Raw genomic sequence first — 27,946 nt, forward strand, 5'->3', positions numbered from 1 at the left:
GGGGCCGGGGGCTCCGGGGGCGGGGGAGCCCCGGAGGCGGGAGGCTTCGGGCCGTTTAAGCGGCCTCCCCCAGCCGCCGCCCGGCCTGCCCGGACCGGGCCCCCGTCTCCCTCCCTCCGGCCCTGTCTGTCGAGCCCTAGCCCGGCAGAGCAGTCTCCGGCGGGGACGGGGACGGGGACGGGGACGGGCGGCCGCGCGAGCCCAGCAGCCTGAGCCCAACCCTGGGAGATGAGGGCCCTGAGCCCGCGGGGCCAGCCACGCTGAGAGCTGAGGTGGAGCCCCTGAGGCGTCCGGAGCATCCATGCGGTTCAAGAGCCGATTCCAGCGGTGAGCATGGGCTCCCTCACGGCCTTATCCCAATCCTGCCCCGCCTCCCGCATCCTGCCTGAGGATCCCCCCTGGGCTCTGTACTCTTCGAGTACTCTCCCCTGGGGGCGATCCCATTCTTCCCCCTACTGGTGGATTTCTAGGAGTGGATCTCAGCTCCAGCTCCTGGTACTCTCCCCTGCGTGATTCTATCCCTACCCCCCCTGCTAGTGTATCTCTAGTTGTGGATCTCAGCTCTGGCTCCAGGATCTCTAACCCCCTTCCATCTCTAGGAGAGTATCCCAGCCCCCTATTCACGATCTCTCCCCTGTCTCCCACGAGGACTGATTCCTTCCTGGCACTCTCATCCTGCCTCAGGGAATCTCTCGGAGTGGATTCTAGTTCTGTCTGGGATGTCCCCAAATGGAACTTTCCTTGTCAGACTAGAATCCATCCATCTTCTCTCCCTCCTCCTCTTTTCCCCACTCCACCTCCCACTCCTAACTCCCTAACGCGTTCACAGTGGCTCCCTCCGCTCTCCCTGGATCTCCCAGGATCTCCTCCACCCCCACCCCCCTCAATCCCCGCCTGATCTCTCTGCAGCCGCACGGCGGGGCGCTAGGGAGCCCGTTCTTTCGCCCTATATGGCCGGGGAGCCCCAGGCTGCAGGGGCAGGGTCTGGCCACAGCTCTCTCGGCCTTCTCTCAATCCCACCCACCCTTAGTCCCAGGCTGGTTCTTGGATCCATAACCACCGGACTCGCTTTGGGGTCCGGGGCCCAGGAGGTCGTTTCCCCTGTGGCTGCAACTCATGGAGTCGAGGTAAAGCTTTAGAAAGGCAAAGCGGGGCTGCTCAACCTTCCGCGTTTCCCAAGCTCTGTCGTATCCCCAGGTGCTTTGTGGGGAGGCTTTCATAGCGGGGAGGGTTGAGATGGGGGAGGGGGAGGTAAACTGAGGCAGGCTACTGCAGTATTTGTTCCGTCTAGCCTTTGCTGCCACTGCATGCCTTGGCTTACTTAGCATCCTCAGACTGAGCTGTTATTCTAAGGCACTGAGAAGCCAAATGTTAATTTCGGTATCAGGGACCTGCTTTCGGGCCCTCTCGGGTTAGGAAATGGGAAGGATGAGCCCAGCCCTTCCTAGGAAAGCCAGGACTGCTCCTTCGCAGAAGAGCTGGTTAGGATCCCATTGAGACTGAGAGAGCCTAGCTTTGCCTCCAGGCTCTTTTTCTTCTGTACGCTGGAAGTAGATGGGGGATTTGCGCATAGTTTCCGAAAGGAAGCTGGGGGTGCAGGGAGAAGAGATTTCCCTTTTTAGTTTAACTGGGTGAAGGGTCACTTATCCGGTGGCTCTTGCCACGCTTCATCCATGTGCTATTTGACTGAATCACGCAGATTTCCCTTTTTTAAATGCACTTAGCAGGACTGAGCAGCAAAAAAGGATTGTCCTTAGAGACTGGAGAAATAGAATTCTGAGAGTTGCTATTTCAAGCCTTTTTAAGGATTTCACTGCAGTGAAGACCAATTTTGGTTAATGTCTTGAGTTAACAGACCATTGAGCTTTATTTGTAACAGGAAAAATGGGGGAAATCATAATTTATTTCTGGGGGAAAAATCCTCTTTGATATTTTCCAGTTCAGTTCTCACATACTCCTTAGCCATTCAGGGCTTTTAGCTTCCTTCCTGACTCTTCCCACCCCACCTAAGCTCTAGGAGCCTAAAATGAATAGAAATAAGGTTGGTCATATTTGCCAGGAGAATGACAGGTTAAGACATTAATTTCTTAGTGATATGGAGTATTCAATCAACTGAGTACCTGGTAATTTTGTCTCTCCTGGGAGCTTTCTTATCAGTACTTCTAAATTAAGAGCATCCTGCTCTACTCTAGTCAGAAACCTGTGTCAGGGCTGAAGACCTGAGAAAACAAACCTGTGTGGAGACATAAAGAAAGAAAAGGAAGTGTATGAATGGGCCTGCTCTGCCCCTGTGGTTTATTCAATTTGATTTTGCATTTCTCTATGTATATACCTCGTTTGGTTTTCTTGTTTGAGAAAAGAGCTGCTGTTTTATTGAAATCACTACCTCCAGATTTATCAGTGGTCTTGTTTCCTTCCAGTGGTTTTTAAATTCAATCTTAAGGGTAACCTCACTTTCTTCATATCCCATAATTCACTGTTATTCCATAGAAAATGTACTTCCATTTTTCACTGGAGGTTTTTTGTGTAGGAGAATATGACTGAAAAGTCTCATTTAACAAAAGAGAGTATCTTCCAATCTCCCCAATTCACATACTACCATACCAAGGGACCTATGCTGCATACTTTGAAAGAGGTAAGTCAGGAGAGGGGGAAGGACAAGGCAGGTATTTTTCATAGTTGGAGAAGTAGTCAAGATATTTACATGTCAAATATAGAGCTTCATGTAGTGAATGGGCATTTTCATTGAGGATATTTCATTAGACTAGTTTCTTCATACTGTGTTCCCACTGAATACCTACCTCGAAATGTATTTAATGGGGAAAAAGGTTACTGACAAAATGCCTGAGATTTTCCTTTTAAGATAATATTAGGTATCACAAATACCTGGGGATTTGGGAAAAGTATAGAAAGTGGACTTAATTTTCCCTTTCACTCCAGAAAATTACTTTATTCTATCCCTCCTAGGTTAACATTTATGAGTTCTTTCATCCCAAAGCATTCCATGGCCAAATTAGTATATATTAAACCATGGTTTGTAACTGTGCATACAATAAGAAAACATCAGGCATTTTACCAGGTTGTCCACAATGGAGATTTTGTTTTTGTTGTGATTTGGGGTCAGCTTTCAGAATTGTTTAACTTCTACAGAATGAGGCTATGAGAAAATTTCAATTTGCTACAGATTTTGTAGGAGGCATTAAAATTGATATGCTAAAATTATAAAGGTAAACATTCTAATTGGGTCCCAGAATAGCCACGTTTCTAACTGCCCACTGTGTATACTCACTATTACTAGCTACTCCTCTTAACTCCTTTTATTTCCAATACCTGAGGCATCATTGCCAGGATCATACAGCCCCAATCCTCTCAAATTTGCATTTTCTTCCAGTTATCGAGGTCATTTTCCTGCCTCTCCTTTGAGATTTGAGATTGATTTGACTCTGCTACATTTACTCAAAAGATGTATGGCCCATTTCTTAGCAACAGATATATTAGCTGTTTTAACAGCTTAAAAACAATATATAGAAAGAAAGCTTTTTGAAGAGGTCCTCAAGCACTTCACCTCTCTAATTAACTCCATTTTTTTTCTTGTTGTAGCATTTGATGGAACCATTTGAGTGAGGTGAGGGTCAAATTATATGAGTCATTAAGCTATCACCCAAATGAACAAATTTATAGTCTGAATCCCTGATGATGATGGAAGTTGTTCATGAGGAAATGTACCTTCAATTATGTCCTATGATATAAATGACAAATAATATGTAGGAGTAAGGAAGGACTCACGTTTGGGATAGGTTGAAGTCATTCATAACAGGTGATTGGAGTAAAGGCTAATTTAATGTGCTCAGGACCTTTGACCCAGTTAAAGAACGCTATTTTTTAAAAATTCTAAGTGAGGTGCCTTTTGTTAAACTGAGATGCAGTTTGCTGAACTTAAAGAAACAAAGCTGTTATGGAGTATCATTTTTCTTTTAAGAAAGGTATAGTATTCTGAGTTACAGAAGCAAGAACATTCTTCCTACTAATCCTCTGAGATCCTTTGCCATTTGCAAAGCTGCTTTCAGAAAATACCCTACTTTAGGGAAAAGGAGTCCAAGAACCAGAACTAATCTGCCAGTCTTGAATGTTGTTCATACCCTCCCCCTCTTTTGTTCAGCCCCCGTAAGGGCATGGATAGGATTCCTCTCTAATTTTGTGTTTATTTCAAAACATAGTGTATCAGATAGCTAACTGAAGGGGTAGGGATGATATTACATCTAGGCAGCTGCCTATGTAATATAATTTGGAGAGCACTGGGTTGGTCTCCCCTCCCCCTTTCAGCTCCTTCCACCAATCTGCCATAATGCCTCGTTTCCATTATAGGAGATGTGTTCTTTGGATTCAGGCATTATAATCTTCGGGAGTCCCTTGTATAAGTTGTAGTTGTTAGTTCTCAGAGGCTAATAAGTGATATATCAGCTATTCACACTTCATTATAAATCAGGTTTGTTTGGTGGGTTTTTTTTTTTAAGCAGATTTCCAAAGCTAGCTGAGAGCAGATTAGGAAAAGGACACAGAGAGAGTATTTTTTGCTTTAATTTGTTTTCATTGAACAAAATATTTTCTCACTTCCCCATTAAAAAAGATAACAAACCAAAGCTCTTGTAATATATGTGAATAATCAAGGAAAGTATAGTTTAATAAAGAAGAGGGATGGATATAAAACAAAAGGTTTTGGAAAAGCAGCAGGAGGCCTTTGTTTTGGGCAGATGGGACAGAACAGGGAAAACAGGCACCAAAGGATGAGGGAAGAATTCTGTAAGTGTGGAAAGGAGAGCAAGTGAAGTATGAGTATTTTCCCTACTCATTCATTTTTGCCCGTGTTAAATTCTATATGGGCATCATTTACTCGGGTTTGTTTTGTTTTTCCTCCCCCGAGAAGGTGATCCTTTTCCTGCTAATGCTTGAATATTAGGTAACTTCTAGAATATATCAATATCCATAATAGAAGTAGAGTGTATTTTTTCCATAACACTTGAGAACACTTTTTTTTATGTTTATTTTTGTTTTGAGATCTGGTTTTCTGTACTCAAATTCAATTCTATTTTTATTTGTTTAGGTGTGATTTTTTTTTTTTTTTGGCTCCAGAATGAAGTATAGAGTAGCCTTCTGCCAGGAAGTTGGGAATTTACAACACAACTGCTTTCAAAACCTTTTGCCCAGAGCAGTGATGTTGAAGGTTCCACTGTACTCTGAAAAAAGTACTTTTTGAAGGAGAGAGAAATGCTCTAGTCCAGGGATTCTTAATCTTTCCCTTTTGTTGGCAATCTAGTGAGACTGATTGAACCCATCTCAAAATAATGCATTTAAATGCATAAGATGAAATATGTAGGGTTACAACTATATATTGAAACACATCTATCAACCACTTCAAAAAAAGTTCAAAGACCCTACATTAAGAATTCTTAATTCTAATTCTAAAATCAGGTTCTTAAGCAAAATAACTGATAATCTTATGCCCCATCTTTGCAGTCTATTAAGGTTAAAGTATTGGGGGAGGAAAGAGAGAGAACAGGATGTAACAATACCCCCTTAAACTTCATGTTGTTTTTCTTTTTTAAAAAAAAAAACCAAACCTTTACCTTCCCATCTTGGAATCAATACTTTGTATTGGTTCCAAGACAGAAGAGTGGTAAGAGCTAGGGAAAATGGGGGTTAAGTGACTTGCCCAGGGTCACACGACTAGGAAGTGTCTGAGGTCATATTTTAACTCAGGGCCTGATGTCTTTGGGGCTGGCTCTTAATCCACTGAGCCACCCAGGTGCCCTTTCATATTGTTTTTCTAAACTCTTACTTTTTCTCTTAGTAACAACTCTAAGACAGAAGGGTGAGAGCTAGGTGAATGGGGTTAAATGACTTTCCCAGGGTCACACAGGTAGGAAGTATCTGAGTTCAAAGTTGAACCCAGGTCCTCCAAACTCCACAACTGGAACTCTTATCCACTGAGCCATCTGGATGCCCCAACTTCATGTTCTTTTAACACATTGTTCAGGAAGAGGATAGAATAAATCATTATGTGTAAATCCATAATGTCTCGTTGTACTTAGAAGAATTTGTATTTTGTTTCTATGTGAAGGGTCTCTGTAGTTCGAATTGTGGACTAGCTATACTATAAACTACTATTTTAGCATTAGTCTTGATGATGGGTAGTTTTAACCCTGCTTTCTCCACCCTAGGTTGAGAGCTGCCAATTTAATATAACCTCGATCCTCCTGAGGCATTGCCATTTGCCCTATAAAATTGTTCCTCTTAAGGTGTGCTACTTAGAGATATGTTGTTATGTCTGAACTTAAATGATGTGTTAGATCTTTGGACGCTTTTAAAGCATTTTCCCCTAGAGTGTAATTATTTTCCTTTCTCCTAATAAGACCTGTATGACAACACATGGGTCCTGAAGGAAATTAGCAAAATTATTTGAGGGATCATCAGGAGACCAAAAATGATGCTCACAGTCTATGCAAGTACATGAGAGAATAGTTTAGAAGAATTTTGCTGCAGTTCACTATGGAGTTCTCTAACAATTAGTTTCCAAACAGAGTAATAAATACAGTTCAACAAATATTTGTTAACTGCCTGCCAAATGAGTAGCACCTCAGTCACCTGTAGGTTAGAATCAAAGTATAATCAGTGAGCAATTTATGGAGGAATTCACTTTTTGGAGGCTTTACTTTTATGCCTCATTCTCAAGACCACATTTCCTCCTTGATTCCAAAGGGGATGTTTGGTTTCAATAGACTGGAACCCAGATGCTAGGTCTGGCAGAAGGCAGCCTAAATATGTTTGCTCAGTTTGGCCTGCTCTCCTCTGCCACACGGGCAGTGTAAGATTCCTTCAGATTTCCTCCGGGATTCCTTTTAGATCCAGAGTCCTTCCTATTAATCTGTTGAGACAGCAGTCCTCCTAAGAGAGAAGAGGTTCTGTGCCGATTGTCCTAGATTAACTTCTCACATTGTTAACAGCTTATCTAAAGGAAAACGCAACCTTCTCATGATGGAATGAGAGAGAAGTAATGAGCACTCCTGCCGAGGTTTGGAACCTACCTCATTTATTCATGCAGAAAGCAGGGGACGGTCTACTTGTTCATGCTAGGCTCGAGCTAGCAAAGAATCATTTATTTAAGCTGCCCAGGACAGGAACATGTTCTTTGTAACGCAATATTGAGGAACAAGTTGGACAGCTCTGATAATCTTAGGCTTTTGGGACCTAACCAGTTAGTGTGTAGAAAATACCTGGGGATGTTTATATGGAGGGTGTCTAACCTGAATATTCAGAGCAAGAGAATAGAAACCATTCGAATGCATTATCTCCTTTTGTGTCTCAGTGACCTGAGAGGGCACATTTGCATTTGTGTAAGTTTAGGCAAACACTTTTGATTATTGTTTGGCTAGGTCTTGTTTTTTCTTTTAAATGAACTAAAGGATAATATATTATACATCTTTTGCTGTCAGTTTAACCTGCCCTTACAGTAACTTTTTTCCCTCAAGTATTAAGTAAAACAGGTAGCATTTATTTAGCTACTGTTTGCAAAACTCTTTACACATTATCTCAGTTTGATACAACTACCCTGTGAAAGAGGAGCTATTGTCTCCTTTTTACAGGTGAGAAAATTGAGAGAGGTTAAGATTACTTAGCAGTGTCAGACAGCTAATAAGCAATTGAGGCAGATTTGAACTCAAGTCTTCCTGACTCAGAGTCCAGCACAGTCTAGTTGCCTTTTTACTATAATTTATAGTATTTTGGTTTTGTAAATACACATCCCCAACTCTTTGTCTGCCACTTAAATAGCCTCCCTACCTGCTCCTCACCATTGCTTGCTTTCCTAATCTGGTATCTGTTTGTTTTGACCAGGTTCATGAACCATCGGGCCCCAGCCAACAGCCGCTATAAACCTACCTGTTATGAGCATGCCGCTAACTGTTACACACATGCAGTGAGTACGCTGGTCAGCCAGCCTCTGAATTCTTCCCAGGAACCAGCATTATCTGTAATACATACTCAGTGGTCTGTGAGCCAAGGAAGACAATGGAAAATTAGGCTTACTTTACCCTACTAGGGTATCTGTGTTAAATCTCCTCGGAACCGGCAGTTCTTTCAATTAAATGGGCTGTATCTTGGTCTTGTTCTCTCTGATAAGACTTTTATAAGGTGAATAACAATGCATCCTAGTGATAGAGATCATTATTTGAAAACTAACACTGAGATGAAATATTTTACCTTTTTCAAATGTGTCTTAATTCTTTTTTGGCCTAAAATATCAGAAGTTAGTGGGAAACTTTTTTTCCTCCAGGGGTCCCTTCAAAGTGCCCACCTTCAGACTGCAGATGAATCCAAGCTCTTTGGGTCCAAAATATTTTAGTAAATAATTTATTTAATCCATCGCGTTGGCATGGGGGTTTATAAAAATGTACTAGTGCATAAGTGGGATACTGTCTTGCTGTTCTACTAGGAACTAGAGGGGAAGCTGTAGGGGCTAGTTTATGACTGGAAACTAAAAACAACAGTGTATACTCTCTTAGAAGACCTTAGAAATAACTAATAGAGGGACAGCTAGTTGGTTTAGAGCAGAGATCAGCAACCTTTTTGGCCTTGAGAGCCATAAACGCCACATTTTTTTAAATGTAATTTCATGAGAGCTGTACAGTGCTCACAGTGCCGCTCCTGTAACAGCGCCTGAAAAAAATGGACTTTATGGCTCCTGCAGAAAGAGCCATACGTTGCCGACCCCTGGTTTAGTGGATTGAGAGCCAGGCCTAGAGACAGGAGGTCCTGGGTTCAAATCCGACCTCAGACACTTCCCAGCTGTGTGACCCTGGGCAAGTCACTTGACCCCCATTGCCCACCCTTACCACTCTTCCACCTAGGAGCCAATACACAGAAGTTAAGGTTTTAAAAATGTATATACTTAAAAAATAGCTTAATAGAATAAAGGTTTTAAAATTATTTTGCCATAGAAACTGCAGCTACCATATGATTGAGATGTGTGGATACCAAAGCTCCAGGAATTTTACACAGGATAATATCTATATCATATAAGGAGCAACTGAAGGAACTAGGAAATGTTTGACCTGGAGAAGAGAAGATTGAATGGGAGTAGGAAGGAATAGTTATATTCAGGTATTGTCAGCTGAAGGAGAAATTAAACTTATTCTGTTTGGCCAGAAAGGGGAGACCCAAGAACCATGGTCTGAAGTTCCAAAGAGATATTTTTGATATAAGGGTTTTTTAATATAAGTTTGATATGAAAGAAATATGTTTGACATTGGAAAAAACTCCTCCCAGACCAGAATTATTAAAAAGTGGAACAGGCTACCTTGGTCGATAGTGGGTTCCTTCTCATTGAAAGTTTTTGAGCACAAGCTGGATGCTGGGTTGTCTTCTAGTTGGGATTCCTGTTTGTATATAGATTGAGCTAGATGGCTGCTGCAGGCCATTCCAACACCAAATTCTTTGACACTATGCAATGCACTTGAATACTAGTCTCCTCATTTTCTTAGCCCTCATTCCTTCTCCAGAATGTAATCACCTGTCTTCCTCTCTAGAACCATGAAGTTAAATAATCCTTGAATAAACCAGCTTTTATGATTGGATTACTTGATCATCAAGTATTTTTATTCATTAATGCTTTAGTCATTTTTTAAAGTCATTTGGTTAGTTGCTTAGGATAAGCCAAACTTCATAAAGCTTCTTTTCTATGTGTATTAATACCAAGATTAAGATACGGTTGCCTAAGCTACCTAAAGCAAGTTCTTCTGAGTCTATTCTTGGATGTCCTTTACAGTAGAATATAAAATATCAGTTAAATGCATTTGGTTTTATTAGGAATATGATTTTTAATACTATATACAACAGAAGATATAGTTCCAGTTCCAGATAAATTAGTGTTGTCTTTCATCAAGGAGATAAAATGCTGAGATTCCAAAAGACCTCTTTTCAAGATGATTTCTCCTTAAAGTTGGTCCCTTAGTATCGATGCCATGGCTCATGACACTCCAGTATACTTCTGGTTTTGAATCAAGTCCCAGTTTCAAGACAGTGGCGCATTTTCAGTAATGGGAGAGGTGCTGCCCTGCCTATGATGTTAAGCTTACTCTCAAATACCTTATGACTTAATGTGGTCTCTATCGCACTAAAGATTGTACAATTTAGAGCCAGAGGAGACTTTAAAAATCATCTAGTTTAATGCATTTGTTTACAGAGGTGCAAACTGCTATTTCATCAGAGACAAGGAAAGGGTATCTAGACCTAGTATTCTAACAGTCAGAAGCTCCAGGTTGAGGAAACTTCCTCTACTCATGGAGATCTAGCAACTATTCTGCAATTTGTAGGCTTGGAAAGTTGCCAGAGACATAGAATGGTTAAATGGCTTACCCAGAGACACATAGCACATATGGGTCAAAAGCAAACCCAGACTTCTAGGCAGGCCCTTTCTCCACTGTGCCTCCCACCCCTTCCCAACAAATATACAATGATTCTAATCATTCTGAAAATATAATTAATTCTGTGGACAATCATTTGCTGATAAATTTCTAAGAAGATATATTTTTTCGAGTCTGGAATATAATTGAGCTACCAAAATAAAAAATGAAAGCTTAACTTATGACCTTGTTTGCTTAGAGCCCCCCCCCCCGAATTCATACATATATGGTAGTCTCTACAAATAGAACATACTAACAAAAAACACTCACGAAATCACTCCAGAAAAAAGGAGTGGCTTAGTTTATTCAAATGGTACCAACCAAGAAAAATGATGCTTAGATAATCGAGATATTTATATATTGAGATTTTTTTAAAGGTTAGCTTTAATAGTAACAATTGAAGTAGCTATACTTTAGCTTTGTACAAAAAGCCAGTATAAATATACAGACATTAGATAATGTAAATATTGTACAGCTTGTGTTTAAGATGAAGTCAAAACAATTGTTAAAAGTTTATTTTTTAGCTCTCCATTTTGTTCTGGTTTGTTGTCACTTCTGTGAGTTTCACAAAGGAAACAACAAATTTGCCAAAGCAAATTTGCCTACACACCAAAGTCTTGAAGATCAAGTTTTTCAATTAACAAGAAATGTTCTAGGCCTCATAGGAGGGATATGACCTCCTGTTCTGTGAGATACTCCAAGTTTAGATGCTGAAGTAGGGGGAGTTAAATGTTAGAGACTTGGTGGAAATCTTTATAGTTTGTCTCCAGGATTAGATTTTTTTCTAGTTCGGATATTAAGATGTTTATTTCCCTTAGGGAATAGGAAATAAATGACCCTTGTGCCATAGATATTTTTAAAAATCAGGATCAGGCTCTAGATCAGAGAGTATAGAAAAGGAGAATTCCTTCTGCCTCTGAGATTCCGGTCTATCTTACAGTGATATTATATAAATGAACTTTAGGGGAGAGCTTCTTTATGTCAAGAGAAAGCCACATAAAAAGACTTAGATTCTACAGATGCCTAGAGCTTGACAAAAGAAGCTTATGCAATACTACAAAAATCACATTTAGAGTATTTTATTTTATATATTTTTAAATTTTTAAAAAATTTAAACTCTTACCTTCCATCTTAGAATCAATACTCTGTATTGGTTGGAAGGCAAAAGAGTGGTAATGGCTAGGAAATGGGGGTCAAGTGACTTGCCCAGGGTCACACAGCTAGGAAGTGTCTAAGGCCAGATTTGAACCTAGGACCTCCTGTCTCTAGGCCTGGCTCTCAATCCACTGAGCCACCCAGCTGCCTCCCATTTAGAGTATTTTATGTAAAAACTTTAAATCAAATCTAATGAGTAGGGTGAAGTCTGGTCACAGCCTTTGACTTCATATATTAGGTTTCTGACATGACTGTCAGGTATTAAACATTAACGACAATAGCCAAAAAATCTTCAACTCTATATAATCTTTATTATAATTACCTAAAAGCAAAAAAAAAAGTGTTTGAAATTTTATTTTTCTTAGATAGATGTAAGCCTTTGGATGATATAAAGGAACAAAGTTCTAAATTCAATAAAACCTAAGTAGTTATGTGTTCTGTTTTCATAGCTCCTCATTGTTCCTGCTATCGTGGGCAGTGCCCTCCTCCATCGACTATCGGATGACTGTTGGGAAAAGATCACAGCATGGATTTATGGAATGGGCCTATGTGCCCTCTTCATAGTTTCCACAGTATTTCACATCGTTTCATGGAAAAAGAGTCACTTAAGGTAGGGCAGATAGCATTTTCTTTTGAACTGAAAATGTGTGTTTGTATGTGTATATTGTGCCAAGGCAGATTAAAATGCAAGTGAAAATGAAGTACATTCCTTCTTTGGAGATTCTTATACTATCTCATTTTTTCATTTCTTGATATGATTTTCCTTGGGTTAGAGTTTTTCAAATTATTCTGGGCACAGCACACAATTCCTGAGTTTGAAATGTATTGGAAAGCTCATAAGCCTTAGTTCCAAAGGCCTAAAGGATATGATAGGGGAGAGAAGAAGATCAAATAAATTTTAGATACTATCAAATAAAAAAATTAGCATGGATATTTTTGATAGATAATTTTGTGTTTAATGTCTGAGAAGCAGTGGGAGGTCATTGATAGAGAGCTGACTTCAAAGCCAGGAAGACCTGGGTTTAAGCCCCATTCCCAACTATTACTGGTTGAGTGGCCCTTGGTAAATCACTTAAATTCTCAGTGCTCTGGGTTAATGGTGTTGAACTCGCATCAAAACAGATCCCTGCCAGGGGGCAGCTGGGTAGCTCAGTGGATTGAGAGCCAGGCCTAGAGACAGGAGGTCCTAGGTTCAAATCCAGCCTCAGACACTTCCCAGCTGTGTGACCCTGGGCAAGTCACTTGACCCCCATTGCCTAGCCCTGACCACTCTTCCACCTATGAGTCAATACACAGAAGTTAAGGGTTTAAAAAAAAAATTTTTTTTTAAAAAATCCATGCCAGCTGTCTATTGGCCAGGAAACCACAAATTAACAAGATCTATGCATTGAATCTTTATTTTGTTAAACATTTCCCAGTTATATTTAATCTAATTTAATTAAACTTTCCAAATGGGCCTCAAGTTTGTCACCTACTCTGGGCAACTTTCTAAGAATGGAAGTTGCAGAGAAAGTGTTCATTTGCATTGGTAGAGGAAGTTTCCTCACTGGGAGTTGAATGTAATCACATGGTCAGCCCTTATTCATATTTCACACCCAGCAAATCTGACCTGCTCTATTGACCTCTTTCTTGGTAATTCTGGTCTTATAACTTCTCTGCTCAAAGCCTATTAATGTCCTCCTTTGCCTTCAAAGTAAATTTCAGATACTTTTGCTGTCATCATTCCTCTTCAGATTTATATCATTCCCCTTGGCATATTCTATATACTAGCCAAATTTGGTGGCTTTTCTCCTGTTCGTCCCAACAATCAAAAGCCAGCATTCTTATTGGCTCCCAAAATCCAACTTAGATGCCACCTTCTCCATGAAGGCTACCTTCCTTGTTGCTTCCACTAGTTAGAAACTATTCTCTTCTTAGGCCTCAAATAATTCTTTACTTCAATGCACACTCTATAGTTATTTGCCTATATCTCACATTCTCTCCATCATTTTGCTATAAGGCTACATAATGTCAGGATCAATGTGTTCTCTATTTCACCCAGCTCCTTGCTTTCTCTCCTTGCATTGTAGATACTTAATGTTTGTGTAACTGAATTGAAGTGTGTTGGGAGGTGGGATGAATCTTCTTATCACAGAAATTTTAACAAAAAAGCGAAGAATATAGTTTAAGAAACATTGCCTTAGGAAATAGCTGCCAGAAATTGGTGCACATAGTACCCACAAGTAAAATTATATTGACTATACAAAATATAGTACTAGAAATCATAGGAATTGCTTGTTTCAAGCTCATTATCTCAATATTTTTATTTTAAGTCCCCGCATTTACTTAGAAAATTACCCTCTCTACAAGAATATTATAATTTCATGAATTTTACTTGAATGTAGCTACAATTACACAGTCTATGTTTTATATAGTACCAAAGCCCTGAATCTGCTAACAAAGATAAGAGCAATTTATGCCATTTTGTAGGCAAGAAAGAAAATAATTATAAATGACCTCTAAGCCCAAAAGAGCCAAACCCCTACTAAAAAAAAGTGAGTCTCTAAAGCAAGATAACTAACCAAGAAGGGAAAACAGTTTAATCCAGCAAAAAGAAGGCTGGACTTGTAATTAGGAAGACCTGGGTCAAATCCTGCCAAATTGAATATTTATCAGCTAAGTGACCTCAGGCAAGCCATTTAACTTTTCTGAGCCTCAGTTTCTTCATCTCTATAATGGAAATAATAATATCTGTGGTTTCTGCTTTGTTAGAGTTGTTGGGTTCTAAAAAGCTAATAAATCAATCAACAATCATTTATTGGGCCTATTCCAGGTACTTTCAAATCTTCAAATGCTGTTGATAGCTATTATTATTACTTGTTGATTTGTAGAATCTGTGGATAGTTATTATTATTACTTGTTGATTTGTAGAATTTGTCTGAAGAGCCTAAAACAATCAACTGTTGCAAAATGCATCATTTAAAAGCAAAATTTAATTGCACCCAGGTTAGATATTTTTTTTTATGAATTCTACTACCATCAAGAACCCAAATCTAAAGCAAGCTTAATTATGAATTAGAAATCTTCAAGGGAAGAAGGGGCCTACAACTGATGGTTGAATTGCCTTTTAGAGAAGGGGTTTCAAGTGTTTTAACAAAATAGGTTTGGAAATTCATAGGATCCAAGATGAAGGCCCTTTAGATTGTTAGCTGCTCATAATCTCATAGTGTGTACCATAGAGAACAGCTAGTTCATCCTGTCATTTGAGAAAACCAAGACCAGAGAAGGTTAAGTGATTTACCTCCCAAGCACACAAGCAGCATGTAGTAAAGCCAATATTTAAATCCCATGTCCCAGATTCCAAGTCCAGGGCTCTCTCCACTTTATAGTATAACCTGCCCTCTGCATCAGTTGCCCCATCAGTAGAGCTTTTTGTGACTACCCTTCCTATCTGCATCATTTCACTATTTTTCCTATTGCCAAGTAGAGTACTTGACTCATAACGAGCACCTAATAAATGTATGATGATTGATTTAGGTTAATTTTTTATCTATTGAACCAAAGTACTCACAGTAACTATTAGTAAAAAAGTCTCCCAGCAAGCCATAACTCTAGATATGTGGTCAAAAGATATGTACAGTTCTTCATAGAAGAATTGCAAACTATAAAGAATCATGTGCAAACAATCTCTGATAGGAAAAGAAATGAAAAAAACAACAACAAATTGATGTACCATAAAAATGGGCAAAAATAACTAAAAATATAAACAATACTAGTGGTACAGAGAGAAGACAGACACATGAATATGCCATTAGAGCTGTGAAATACTCCAATTGTTCTGCATATCAGTTTGGAATTATAGAAGGAAAGTTAATAAAATGTCCATGCCCTTTGACAGAGCAATTCTACTATTAAATACATATCCCAAGAAAGTCAAGAATAGAGAAAAAAGTGCCATGTCTACCAAAATATTTATAATAATTTTTGTGAAAGCAAAGAAAAAAAGGAGGTACCTATTGACAGAATGTCTGGAAAAAATGACACACTAAAATGTAATTAAATATTATTGTACAGCAAGAAATGACAAGTATGAGGAATTCAGAGAAACATGAGATTTCTATAAGCTGATGTAGAACAAAATAAACAGAAAACCAAGAGAATACAGTGGGCTACAACAACATAAATGAAAAGATCCTAAAAAGAAATGGAAGTCCCAGAGATAGAGAGTGAAATATAATGTACCTCCTTCTTCCCAGCAGAAAGACAAGACACATTGAGACAGAATTTTATATACATTGTCAGGTACAGTCTTTGTTTTGAATGCTTTTACTTAATAGTTTTGGGGGGTTGAAGGGAGAGGTTGGTTAGAAACAGAATTAGGGAGATGTTGAAATAACTAAGGTAGAAAAACAAAAGTCATTAACAAAGTATAAAGAAAAAAACTCCCTTGGTTTTTCAGGTCATACTGCTCCAAAGCCCTAGAGGCTAATCAATGAGCGTAATAATTTATTATCTTGGCACAAGTGAATGCTTGTGGCTACTTCAGCAGGATTACTTTGACATTCTTACTTCTGAATCAATAAAGATTTATAGATGCTTCCTTCACAATATTTAGAGCCACTTTACCATGGGATGGAGAAATGGGCTGGAAGGAATGCAAAATAAAGGGGACCATAATCCATGTACTAAAATTCCTGAATTTTGCCTTTTCTCGAAAGTTTATTCAAATACCAACATGCAACCCCATTTCATAGGAAACCTTGACTAAAGATTATCCGGTGCAGTTCAGTTACTGTGTGGTATATCTCAACAAAGAAGGATGAAGAGAAGAGAGGACAGATTGGGAAAGGATCATCAAACAAAAGCTTGTGAAGTTTGCTTCTTTACACTGGGGTCCACTTAATGGAGTAGGAGAGAGATCCTAGTACTTCTACAGACTTAAAATTGCTGGGTCTTACACATTAATCCTTTATTTAAATTCCTTCATTGAGCTTAAAGGTTTCAAGGTGAATAGATTCATTGCTCTCAACAGTTCCATCTGGTTCTAGATCAGTGACCCTCAATTTAGTCTGTTTTGATGAATAGAGCTCAGCTGAAACAAGGTTCCTAGAGGCTCCATCATTTTCCTGTTTGAGGAGGGATTATTAGGTGTCTATTTCTTATCACAAGCCTGCCTATTCACTTGGTCAAGCTCCATTCAAAGAGCTGCCTTACCATGGGCCTGGCTACTAGATGAGTGCTTGACCATATTACCTGATAAAATGACATTCTAAGATATGGAAGGGTTACATGTTCACTCAGTGAAGGCACTAATAAAATCATGGTTCTTTTGAAGAACTTGTTTGTAGGGCATACAGAGAAATTAATACTGCAAAGAGATCCCAAGTAGGATGGAGTCTAGAAATTAAACAAGTATTTAGTGAACATCTATTATAGGTTAGACATAGAGGACACTATCTACAAAGTAACCTGCTTTCAATTAGAAAAAACAAAAGGTGTCTTGAAAAATAGCCTTTCTTCAGAAGGGGCAGCTTATTTTGCTAAACCATTGAGTGAGAGAAGTTGCTCAGATTGTTTTTAAAAACAAAATATTCCAAGCAGTTTCATTTGCATTGTCTAATATTTTGTTTTTAAAAATTTGCAGTTGCCATGAGAAAACAGAATGAAAATGCTAGTAGAATTTGCTGTGCATCATTTCTAGGGAAAAAATAGACCTCAATATTTTTATCTTATCCGGTAGGACAATGGAGCATTGTTTTCATATGTGCGATAGAATGGTGATCTATTTCTTCATTGCAGCCTCCTATGCGCCATGGTAAGAAATTAACTTTCTAAATATAAGATACGATTTTCAGGTTTCTTTTTGTGTCTGTCATTTGGTGATATTTGTTGTTGTTCTTGCCAGGATATTCATTTCTAGCTTTAGTAAATGCTGCCTTTTATTTTTTAAAACTATTTCTTATATGTACCTCTGCTGCTTAGAGTATACTTATTTAAATCTATTCAAATGAGTATATTCATTTGCTGTTCTATAATAAAAACACAAACCCTTCTTTTGGTTCCTACTTCCATTTTCTTCATTTGCCTAATTAATCCTGTGCAGCTCTGATATTACAACTATTTTTTTCCTATACAAAATACCGTTAAAATTTGTATTCTACTCATTTGATCCTCATGTCCTTTTTTGCGCAGATCTAATAATGCCTTTGTTGTTTTGAAAGAAGCCTTTTCAGATTAAAAAAAAATTTTTCTTCCCACAAAGAAAGTTTTTAATCTCTTTAAATCTCACTATGGCCATCAGCTGTTGTAGCCCTTTAGAGGTAGTTGGCCTCTGAGTCTGGCTATAGCAACATACTCCTTTTGGAGGCCTTCTAACATAGTGTTATAAAAACAAACCCTGCTGGTTTCATAACATGACCCCAAATTGTGTGGGCCCAGTTCACATTGGGGAACAAAAGTCAGAGGCTTGCAGAATCAGCCTGAGTTCAGTACTCTCTTAATGAAGATTTGTTGGGGAAAAAAAAATGTCGAGCTAGAAATCACTTTTCTGCATGCCTTGTTGGAGCAGCCCCTCTCATTCTAGCACACGGGGCACTTGATACTTGTAATGAATGAATGGCAGCTATAGCTCTGTGATCTACATACAGGCTTTACTGTGGGCTCTGCGAGTTTCAAATGCAATGTATTCATCTGCTCACAATTATAATTGCCAAGAAACAAAGAAGCTGTAGCAGCTTCCCACTTACATGGATTTGGAGGGGCATACTTACAAACAGCCATATTCAGTCTAGCACAATTTTAATCCATATTTAGGACCAGAGAGCCCCCAAACCACCTTTCATGTTGAATGCATTTTTTAAATTTAGCTTTTTTTCATCTCCAATTGCTTCTCCTATAGCTAATTTTCTGCTCTCATGATTAGGAGGAGGAAAACACACTAATCCCATTCATTTATCACTTCTGCTCTTGTTGTCATTTCTACATTTTTAGGTTAAATCTCCGTGAACTTGGACCCCTGGCATCTCATATGCGTTGGTTTATCTGGCTCATGGCAGCTGGAGGAACCATTTATGTATTTCTCTACCATGAAAAGTAAGAAATTGATCATTTGTATTTAACTTTAAGATGACCTTCCCTAAGTACACAACTTCACTATTTCTATTTTAAAATTTCGAAATAGTAGAAATACATAAATAGGATAAAAACTATTTTTAAATAAATGCTTAGATCCATTTGGTATAAAAGTTACAAAGATTCTTCTTTTTATAGAAAAATTAAGAATAATATCTATGTTGAGTTGTGATACACGTACAAATAAATTAAAATAGCTGATGCCCTGGAATGGAAATATTTGTTTTGTGTTCAGAGCAGGAAATATTGATCTATTGAATTTATGAAAAAATGGAAGAAAATATGATTGAAAGTAAGATGGTTGGAGTTTGAAAGGACCTTAGAAATGCTGAATACACTGCCAGACATGGTCACATGTTTGCTTTTCTTTGTTATAAGGGAGGGCTCAATGGAGGAAGTAGGAAACATCAGGAAATGGCTGTTATAAAAACAAAAGGCAACACTAAAAACTTTTTTAAAAAGGATTACTTACTAAAGAATAAATGGGATTTCAGTGGATGGCATACTATTTCAGATAGGAAAACAGCATAGCCATAAAATGAGCCTGACTAGAATGATCATTTTCATATTGGAGAGAGAGAAGGTTGATTAATTAGGTAGGATTTTGACTATGGTACATGAGTCTACAAAACATGATAGGTATTTTGAGATTGTTCATTTCCTAATGAAACTTAAATCACTCCACAAGCAAGCAAAAATACCCCAAAACTCTAGAAACCAATTAGTCCAACTTGATCATTTTATAGCTAACAAACAGCTTCTCAAAGATGAAAAGACTTAGCCTAAGATCATGTAACATGTATGGCCTGAGACTCTTATCTCCTACTCCGCAGCCTTTTGGGTAAAGCCATATTGCCTCCACTATTATTTTGAAATACTATTATCATACTTAGACCTTTCTCATTGTTAGAACCTATCAAAATGCCGTATTTGTTAGCCAATTAATGTTGGCTAACATCTCTTAAAAATCAAACATAATTCACATTTATCATTGTGTGCTTCTCTTTTCAGAAATAAGGCATAGAATGAAAATCATCTTTTCTGACATCAGAAATTATACCATTAAAATTCATTTACATACCCCTCTTCTCATAGGATGACAAGTATCTAACCTTGGGGACCCCTTTGGAAGTCTGGGAAGCCTGAGGACTTCTTAGAATAATGTTTTAAATACATAAAATACATAATATTACAAAGGAAATAAATTATATTGGAATACAGATGTCAAAATATTTTTTTTAAATCAAGTTCACAGAACCCACATTAAGAGCTCCTGCTAGAATCTGATTACTAGAGAGACAAGGTAATTTTACAAAATAACAAGAATACTGCAAGTGGGCATCTCAACTATTCTGATATTGGACTTGTGCAAAAGGCCTAAGTTTGAGTTCTAACTCTACCAGAGACTTATCTTTGTGACTCCAGGCGTGTCACTTAACTTCCGAGCTGCTATTTCCCATCTGTAAAATGGGGATAGGAAGACTTGCCCTACCTATACATAGAAGTATAAGGAAATCTGGTAAATAATAAGGCACTATAGAATAGTTTTCTTTAGAGACACTAGACTTTTATAGCCTTGTGATGAGCCTCTGTTCCACTGGCACCTTTTGAAGACCAAGAAGGCTCCTTTTCTTTGCCTCCCTTTCCTCCTCCATAGAACTGCTCTTATACCCCTTACAATCCACAGCCAAAAGCTAGGATTCCTTTCCTCAGTCTTTGTAAGCATACATCCTCTATCCTGTTGGACCAGAAAGATAAACATGAAATATAGTGTCAGGCAGTGGAAGTAAGAGAATGGATTTCAGTTAATAACATTTGCTTAAAAAAAAAAAAATGCTTGCCAGGTAAGGATTTGAGTATGATACCTTTTAAAATTCTTGAGGGGAAAATGCCAAGTCATTGTTAATCAGCTGAAATTGTTTTAGTTTGGGGTCTCTTAGACTCCTTTCAGGATATTGCATTTCATTTAACTAGCTAAAAGTTTATATACTTTTTCAGAGGAGAAAAGAGAAAAAAGCATGGAAACTCTTATTTGGTGTGATGGAAACACACATACTCAATATAACTGTTTTATTTCTCTAGGTATAAAGTGGTGGAGCTATTTTTCTATCTAACAATGGGATTTTCTCCTGCATTGGTGGTAACATCAATGGTAAGAAATGCAATCATTATTTTGGTGACCTCATGATCTTACTTTTCAAAATAAAATAAGGGGATCCCTGTGGCCTTTTGTCAAGATCCTTATTCCAACCAGAAGGTTTGATATATGGCAAGACATTTCCACTTAATTAGAAACTTTAAAGGAAAAAAAAATGGCATGATATGTATGTAGTATACCCAGGTGTTGTCCAAAAGTTTAAAGAAAACATTTTCTCTACCAAGCAGGAGCCAAGTTGATATAACACTGATTTTCTGAACTAGTGATAAAATTGCTTCATGGAAAGCAAAATAGCTTCCTGGTGGTAGTGTTCTCCATTTACTTTCATTTGAAGATTTTCTGGACCTTCAAAAGGGAGGAAATTATATACTTAAATTTAAAAAAATTTTTTAATTAATTTATTTTTAACATTCTTTTTTAAAAATTTGAGTTTCAAATTCTCTGCCTCCTTCCCACCCCTCCCCCATACACTGAGAAGACAAGCTATGATATCAGTTATACATATGAAATCATGTAAAATGTAGTTCCATATTAGTCATATTTTCAAAAAAAAAGCAAGAAAAATGAAGTGAGAAATTTACTTCAGTTTGCACTCAGAGTTCATCAGTTCTCTCTCTGAAGATAGACAGCATTTTTTCATCATAAGTCCTTTGGTATTGTCTTGAATTATTGTATTGATCAGAGTAGGCCAGACTTTCACAGCTGATCATCATTACAACATTGTTGTTACTGAACACAATGATCTCCCAGTTCTTTGTACTTCATTTTGCATCAGTTCATATGGTTTTTGCCAGATTTTTCTGAAATCATCCCCTTGTCATTTCTTATATATTAGTACTCTATCACAATCCTAAGCCATAATTTGTTCAGACATTCCCCAGCTGGTGGGCAACATCTCGGTTTCCAGTTCTTTGCCACCACAAAAGAGCTGTGATAAATGTTTTTGTACATATAGATCCTTTTCCTTTGATCTCTTTGGAATACAGGCCTAATATTGCCTGATCAAAGGGTATACATTTTATAGCACTTTGGGCATAGTTCCAAATTGTTCTCCAGAATGGCTGGAGCAGTTCACCACTCCACTAACAGTTTGTTAGTGTGCCTACTTTTCCCTCATCACCTCCATATTTATCATTTCTGATAGGTGTGAGGTGGTACCTCAGAGCTATAGATAAATTTGATTTCTTCTTCTGAAAGCTGCACCACCACCACACTGTGTGTGTGTCTGTATGTGTGTGCAAGTGTATGTGCATGCATGAACATGCACACACACATTTTGATGATTTATCAGTTGGGAAATGGCACTTATTTTATAAGTTTAACTCAGTTCTATACATCAGTGTATATTTGAGAAATTGGGCTTTTTTCAAAGAAGCTGTACTGTAAAAGTTTTTGATATTATATCATCGTCTGTGGCATCTTTTAGCCTAATGTAGGTTCCCTTATTATCTCTTTTAATTGAGTTTTTGCTTTTTCTTTGTCCGAGATCATGATTGCTACCATTGCCTTTTTTACTTTAGCTGCAATATATTGGATTCTGTTCCAGCTCTTTATTTTAACTCTTTGTTGTCATTATTGGATATTTCCCTTTATTCCATTTTCTTCTACTTCTTCCTCTCTCTCTTTTTATCCTGTCCCCACACAGAAGTCTATTTTGCTTCTAACCACTGCCCTCCCATTTATCACTCCCCACTTTCTCTTGTCCTTTTTGCCTTCTCTTTCCCTATTGATAAGTTACATTTCTATATACAACTGTGTATGTGTACGTGCATGTGTGTGTGTATGTATGTATGTAATATTCCCTTTTGAAACCAATTCCATTGAAAGTGATTGCCTGCTATTCCTCTACCATTTTTCTCTCCATTGTAAAAGCTCTTCCTTATGCACCTCTTTTATGGGATAAAATTTCTTCCATTCTCCCTCTCCCTTACCCCCCTTCTCCCAGTGCATCCTTCTTTCTTCATCTTTTTTTTAGAGATCATTCCAACATAACTCACACCGATGCCCTCTGTCTATGTAAATTCTTTTTAACAGTCCTAATAATGACAAAGTTCTTAGGAGATGCATGTATAATCTTTCCATATAGTACTGTAAACATTTTAACTTTCAGTACCTTATGATTGTGCTTTCATGTTTACCTTTTCATGCTTCTGGATTCTTGTGTTTGAACATCAGATTTTTTTTTATTCAGCTCTAGTATTTTCATCAGGAATGCTTGAAAGTTCTCTATTTGTTAAAAATCTATTTTTCCCATGAAGAATCAAACTCATTTTTGCTGAGTAAGTGGTTCTTGTTTGTAATCCTAGCTCTTTTGCCTTCCAGAATATCATATTCCAAACCTTTTGCTCTTTTAAAGTGGAAGCCACTAAATCTTGTGTGATCATGACTGTGGCTCCCCAGCTTTTGAATTGTTTCTTTCTGACTGCTTAAAGTATTTTCTCTTTGAACTGGGTGCTCTGGAATTTGGCTATAATATTCTTAAGACTTTTCATTTTGGGATCTCGTTTGGGAGGTGATTGATAGATTTTTTCAATTTCTATTTTACCCTCTGGATCTAAGATATCTGGGCAGTTTTTTTATGATAATTCCTTGAAATATAATGTATAGACTCTATCTTTGATCATGGCTTTCAGTTAGTCCAAAAATTCTTAAATTATGTCTCTGCAATCTATTTTCCAGGTCAATAGATTTTCTGAGATATTTCAGGTTTTCTTCTTTTTTTCTCATTCGTTTGACTTTGTTTTTTATTGTTTCTTGATGTCTCATGGAGTCATTAGCTTCCAGTTGCCCAATTCTAATTTTTAAGAAATTTTTTTCTTTAGTGATATTTTTACTCTTTTTTCCATTTGGATAATTCTGCTTTTTAAAGAATTCTCATCAATGGATTTTTGTGCCTCTTTTACCATTTGGCCATTTCTGTTATTTTTGTCAGTATTTTTTGTGCTTTCTTTTCCCAAACTATTAATTCCCTTTTTCATGATTTTCTTGCATCACTCTCATTTCTTTTCTTAATTTTTCCTCTATTATTCTTATCTCTTTAATTTTTTCCAAGAATTCTTGTTGGGTTTGGGTCCCATTTGCATTTTTCTTTGAGGTTTTTTTGTATAGCTGTTTTTACATTGTTATCTTCTTCTGAGTTTATGTCTTGGTCCTTTCTACCACCATAGTAGCTTTTAATGGTTGGATTTTTTTTTGTTGTTATTTATTAATTTTTGTCACCTATTAACTTTTAACTTTATGTTAAATTGGACTCTGCTCATTTGTAGTGGGAAGGTCCTGTCCCAAACATTAGGCTTTTTTTATGCTGCTGTTTTCAAAGCTAGTTCTGGGTCTGCGAGTTTTTGGTGCTTTCAAGGTTGTGTGATTGTGGGAGAGGTGTGGTCACTGCTTTCCTGGTCTGTGGTCTGGTCCCCTGACTCTTCCATGCTATCACTCCTCTCTGCTTTGGAATTGTTACCATGGCTTCTGCCTCCTTGTGACCAACCACCAGCACTCCTCTCCTCCTAGACTGCCTATGGGCCATAGAGTTGCCAATCAGCACCAGCAAAGGGTTCCCTATAATCTCTTTCCAGTTGCCAAATCCCTTTACTGTGCCTAGGCTGAAAGTTCCCAAGGCTGTTGATGTTTTTGTGGCTATTGTTGCCACCATTGCATGTGTGGGCCACGGACAGCCCTCCTCTACCCAATGTCACCAATTTCTCCTGTGGACCTCTTAAATTTTCTTAGGCTAGAATAATGTTTCACCCTGACCTTTTGTTGGTTTGGCTGCTCCAAAATTTGATTTGAGGTGTTATTTTAAAGTTTTTTGGAGGGAATATCGAGAGAATTTGGCTGGGTTGACAGCTTGGCTCTTGAGATTTGTGTGTACTTTAAATTGAATTGAGATTTAGAGGTTTCTCATGTATGTCTGCCAAATAGAAATCAAAACTTCACATTCATCCCCATAGTTTCAAGCCTCCTCACTGGTGAGCTTGATCCTCTGCAGGTTAAGTTCGTTTTGTTGCTTTTCTGTTCTTATGCAAGTTTTCTATTCTTTGGTAGTTCATTAAGGATATAATTTTTTAAATTTTTATTTAGAATATTTTTTCCATGGTTTCATGATACAATTCAGACAATACCTATTGTCTCCTGTGTGGGAAGTACTGTGGAGCATGCTGGAAGAGATAGTTTAGGTCAGACTCCGTCCCCTGTGCTTTTATTAAACTCAAAGTCTAGTAATGAGTTAATGACAACTTTTTGTATGTTTTTGGAGGGGCTTGGGATTTGGGTTGGGTTGGGGGAGGTGGTTTTTTTTGCTTACTTTTGTAGGGGAGAGGTTAAATGAGAGGTCCAAGTCCAACCACAGTATTACATGAGGTCCAAGAAGGCAACAATCATCACCAACTAGTGGAGGAGGGAAGATTTCCAGGAGGGGCGTGCATTTGAGTTAGACTTTAAAGGCTTTTAGGAATTCAGTATGTGGGGGTGGAGAAGGTATCCCAGGCAGAGATAGCAGAGAGAGCAATGGCATGAGGGTAGGAAGGTATAAGGTATACCTTGTAAAGGTATAACAAGAAGTTCAGTTTGGCTGGGACACAGAACACATGAAGTGGATTGTGAGAGCATCGCTTCGGAGTGGCTGCACAAAAGCCGAGTAGAGTTTCATTGGATCAGAACCTAGATTGCAAAGTGATATCCGATTAGACCTGGGTTACTGAGTACTGAAACTAGAAGTTTTCATTCAAACTTTCGGTAACTTTGAAATAATATCAGATAGTTCCTACAATTACAGTAATTAATGTTCAAACTTTTTCTTCTTCCTCTGACAGAATAACACCGATGGGCTACAAGAACTTGCCTGTGGAGGCTTAATTTATTGCTTAGGAGTCGTGTTCTTCAAAAGCGATGGCATCATTCCATTTGCCCATGCCATTTGGCACCTTTTTGTGGCTACAGCAGCAGCAGTACATTACTATGCCATTTGGAAATACCTTTACCGAAGTCCTACAGACTTTATCCGACACTTATGATCAAACCTGTGCTAGGTCTCCAAACCAGTATTACTTCAGTTGTCGAATTAGGAATGGAGGAAAGCAGACCACTGCACAGAAAGGAAAAAAAAAACTGCACTGACTTTGCTAGATTTTTTTAAAAATACAATTACTGTGAACTGAAATTATGATCTATGTTGGGCGGGTTCCTCCCCTCAGCAAAAAAGATACTGTATTAACTGTCTATTGCATTCCACCCTCATGAAATACTCTGTATAGAATGGCCAATGAATATTTGCAAATGAGAATTTTGTATTTTAATCTTATCAATTTTACTGCATGGATTTTCTAAATTAGTAAGTTAAGATGTAAGAAGTCAGTGCTTAAGTGCAATAACAAATTCTTTTTTTTCTTCTTAAAAAATAATTTCTACCACTTTATCCATTAGCTTTGTGAAGAATCATGGATAGAATTCCGACTACTTTTTTTGCCATGTTTCATTGTGGCATAATGTGGTTATTTTTAAATGAAAACTTTAGGTTTTTGTAAATTTTTTAAAGAATTTCATTGAGAAGACATCTATGCAGTTATTCATTCATCTAGGTTGCAAATCTTTGCAACCAGCAGTCAACATTCCATATACTGATAAACATTATACCTCTTCTAGCAATTTTATTATGTCAAATAATTGCCAATTTTTTAAAACTACAGATTCAAAACTTGCCTGCCAACCTATATTTATGAATTCAATGCTGCTTCAGACACTTGATCTAAGGTAGCCTCCTACTATTGGAAAAATTCTTTTGACTTGATTAGTTTTTATGGAGACTTGACTTTCCCTCTGCCTTTATCACCATTACTTCAGGGATCGATCCTTTGGATGATAATGGATTGGGGACTTTTATATCAGGTCAGTATTCATGGGATTGGGTTAACCACCAGTTGAAAATCCTTGAAGATTATGATGAATTAAATTGGTCCTTGCCTAATTGGTGTCCACTGGCTAAGCCAATGTAGTTTAGCATTAGTATTGACTCTTTTCACATTTGAAATTTGAGAATTTGCTTTAAAATTTGCTTTGTATGATTAGATGCATCAATTCATTCACACTCCTGTCTTTCAATTCACTTTTCCTTTTTTTCCTATTAAAAGTTTTTGAACATTATGGGTTTGAAAATCATGAGCCCAGAACCCATGTTTCCACCCCTGGGTCAATGTCACGGTGATAGCGTGTTTAGCATGTTATTGTATCCTGTCTTAATCTTCTATCAATGTCTTATATTAAGATTGATACTCTTGTTGTTTCCTTCACTTGGTATTTCATGTTGGTATTTTTAATAATGAAACAACCTCTTGCCTTCAGCATTGATTCCAGGTATTGCCTATTTTCCATTAATGGGCCTGATCAGTGAGAATTACTTAATGTTGATAACCTACTTTAGGCTCACTAATATGGTAAATTTTAATTTTTTTCTTGGTGTGGGCTTCAAAGGGGATAAATTTTGTTGTTGTTTTAATAAGTTAAAAACTCTGCATGTTTGTGTGAATTATGTGGGAAAGAATGAGCAGAAAACCTCTATAGTATTAGGTGGGAAACAAAACTACATGATCTGAAGCAGGCCCCAGTTCAGCAACCACAGACCACTCTTTTGTATGCATGATTCTCACACATCTGGATGCCTGATCTCTTCCTGTGTGTACATTTGTTTTAATGTATTACTATTTTTGTGGGTTCCTTTACTCTGTTCAAAAGTAGCACTGTCAAAAACCACTAAAACTTATGGAAAATCCTGCTGTAGTCTTGAATAAAACTGTAATTTGGATTTGTTCCATTGTCTCTAAATTAGCTCACTGCCAAAATGAAGGCTTTGCTTTTTTATTTTTTAACTTTGAGTTCATCTAGAATTTATAATTCACATTCTAGCCTGCTGTGTTTCAATAATCAGCATGAGGAGAAAAATAAATACTCTACTGTTTGGAACTTCCCAATATCCTTTTGAATAATTGAAATAGCATCTCCAATGAATAGTCATCAACAGGCATTTTCATCCGGCAGCTACTTAAGGGAAATTGTAGATAATGGTTTGGTGCCCCTT

The 27,946-nt window shown here is 37.8% G+C and overlaps 1 protein-coding gene across 1 annotated transcript; it reads left to right on the forward strand.

Annotated features, from left to right (window-relative positions):
* The first annotated feature begins 199 nt into the window (after window positions 1–199).
* MMD (monocyte to macrophage differentiation associated) lies at window positions 200–27,676 on the forward strand. Its single transcript, XM_044673804.1, has 7 exons — window positions 200–327; window positions 7,891–7,972; window positions 12,062–12,222; window positions 17,332–17,406; window positions 18,582–18,683; window positions 20,805–20,874; window positions 25,689–27,676. The coding sequence occupies exons 1-7, from the start codon at window positions 302–304 to the stop codon at window positions 25,887–25,889; spliced, it is 717 nt and encodes a 238-aa protein (XP_044529739.1). The 5' UTR covers window positions 200–301; the 3' UTR covers window positions 25,890–27,676.
* The last annotated feature ends 270 nt before the right edge of the window (window positions 27,677–27,946 follow it).

This window comes from Gracilinanus agilis, chromosome 4 (assembly GCF_016433145.1).
Source record: "Gracilinanus agilis isolate LMUSP501 chromosome 4, AgileGrace, whole genome shotgun sequence".
NCBI lineage: Eukaryota > Metazoa > Chordata > Mammalia > Didelphimorphia > Didelphidae > Gracilinanus > Gracilinanus agilis.

Excerpts from the sequence above, each read along its gene's own strand:
- MMD (XM_044673804.1), top strand. The coding sequence starts at position 302 with ATGCGGTTCAAGAGCCGATTCCAGCG. Across the intron at positions 328-7,890 it reads TTCAAGAGCCGATTCCAGCG|GTTCATGAACCATCGGGCCC; the intron begins GTGAGCATGGGC and ends TGTTTTGACCAG. Across the intron at positions 12,223-17,331 it reads TGGAAAAAGAGTCACTTAAG|GACAATGGAGCATTGTTTTC; the intron begins GTAGGGCAGATA and ends CTTATCCGGTAG.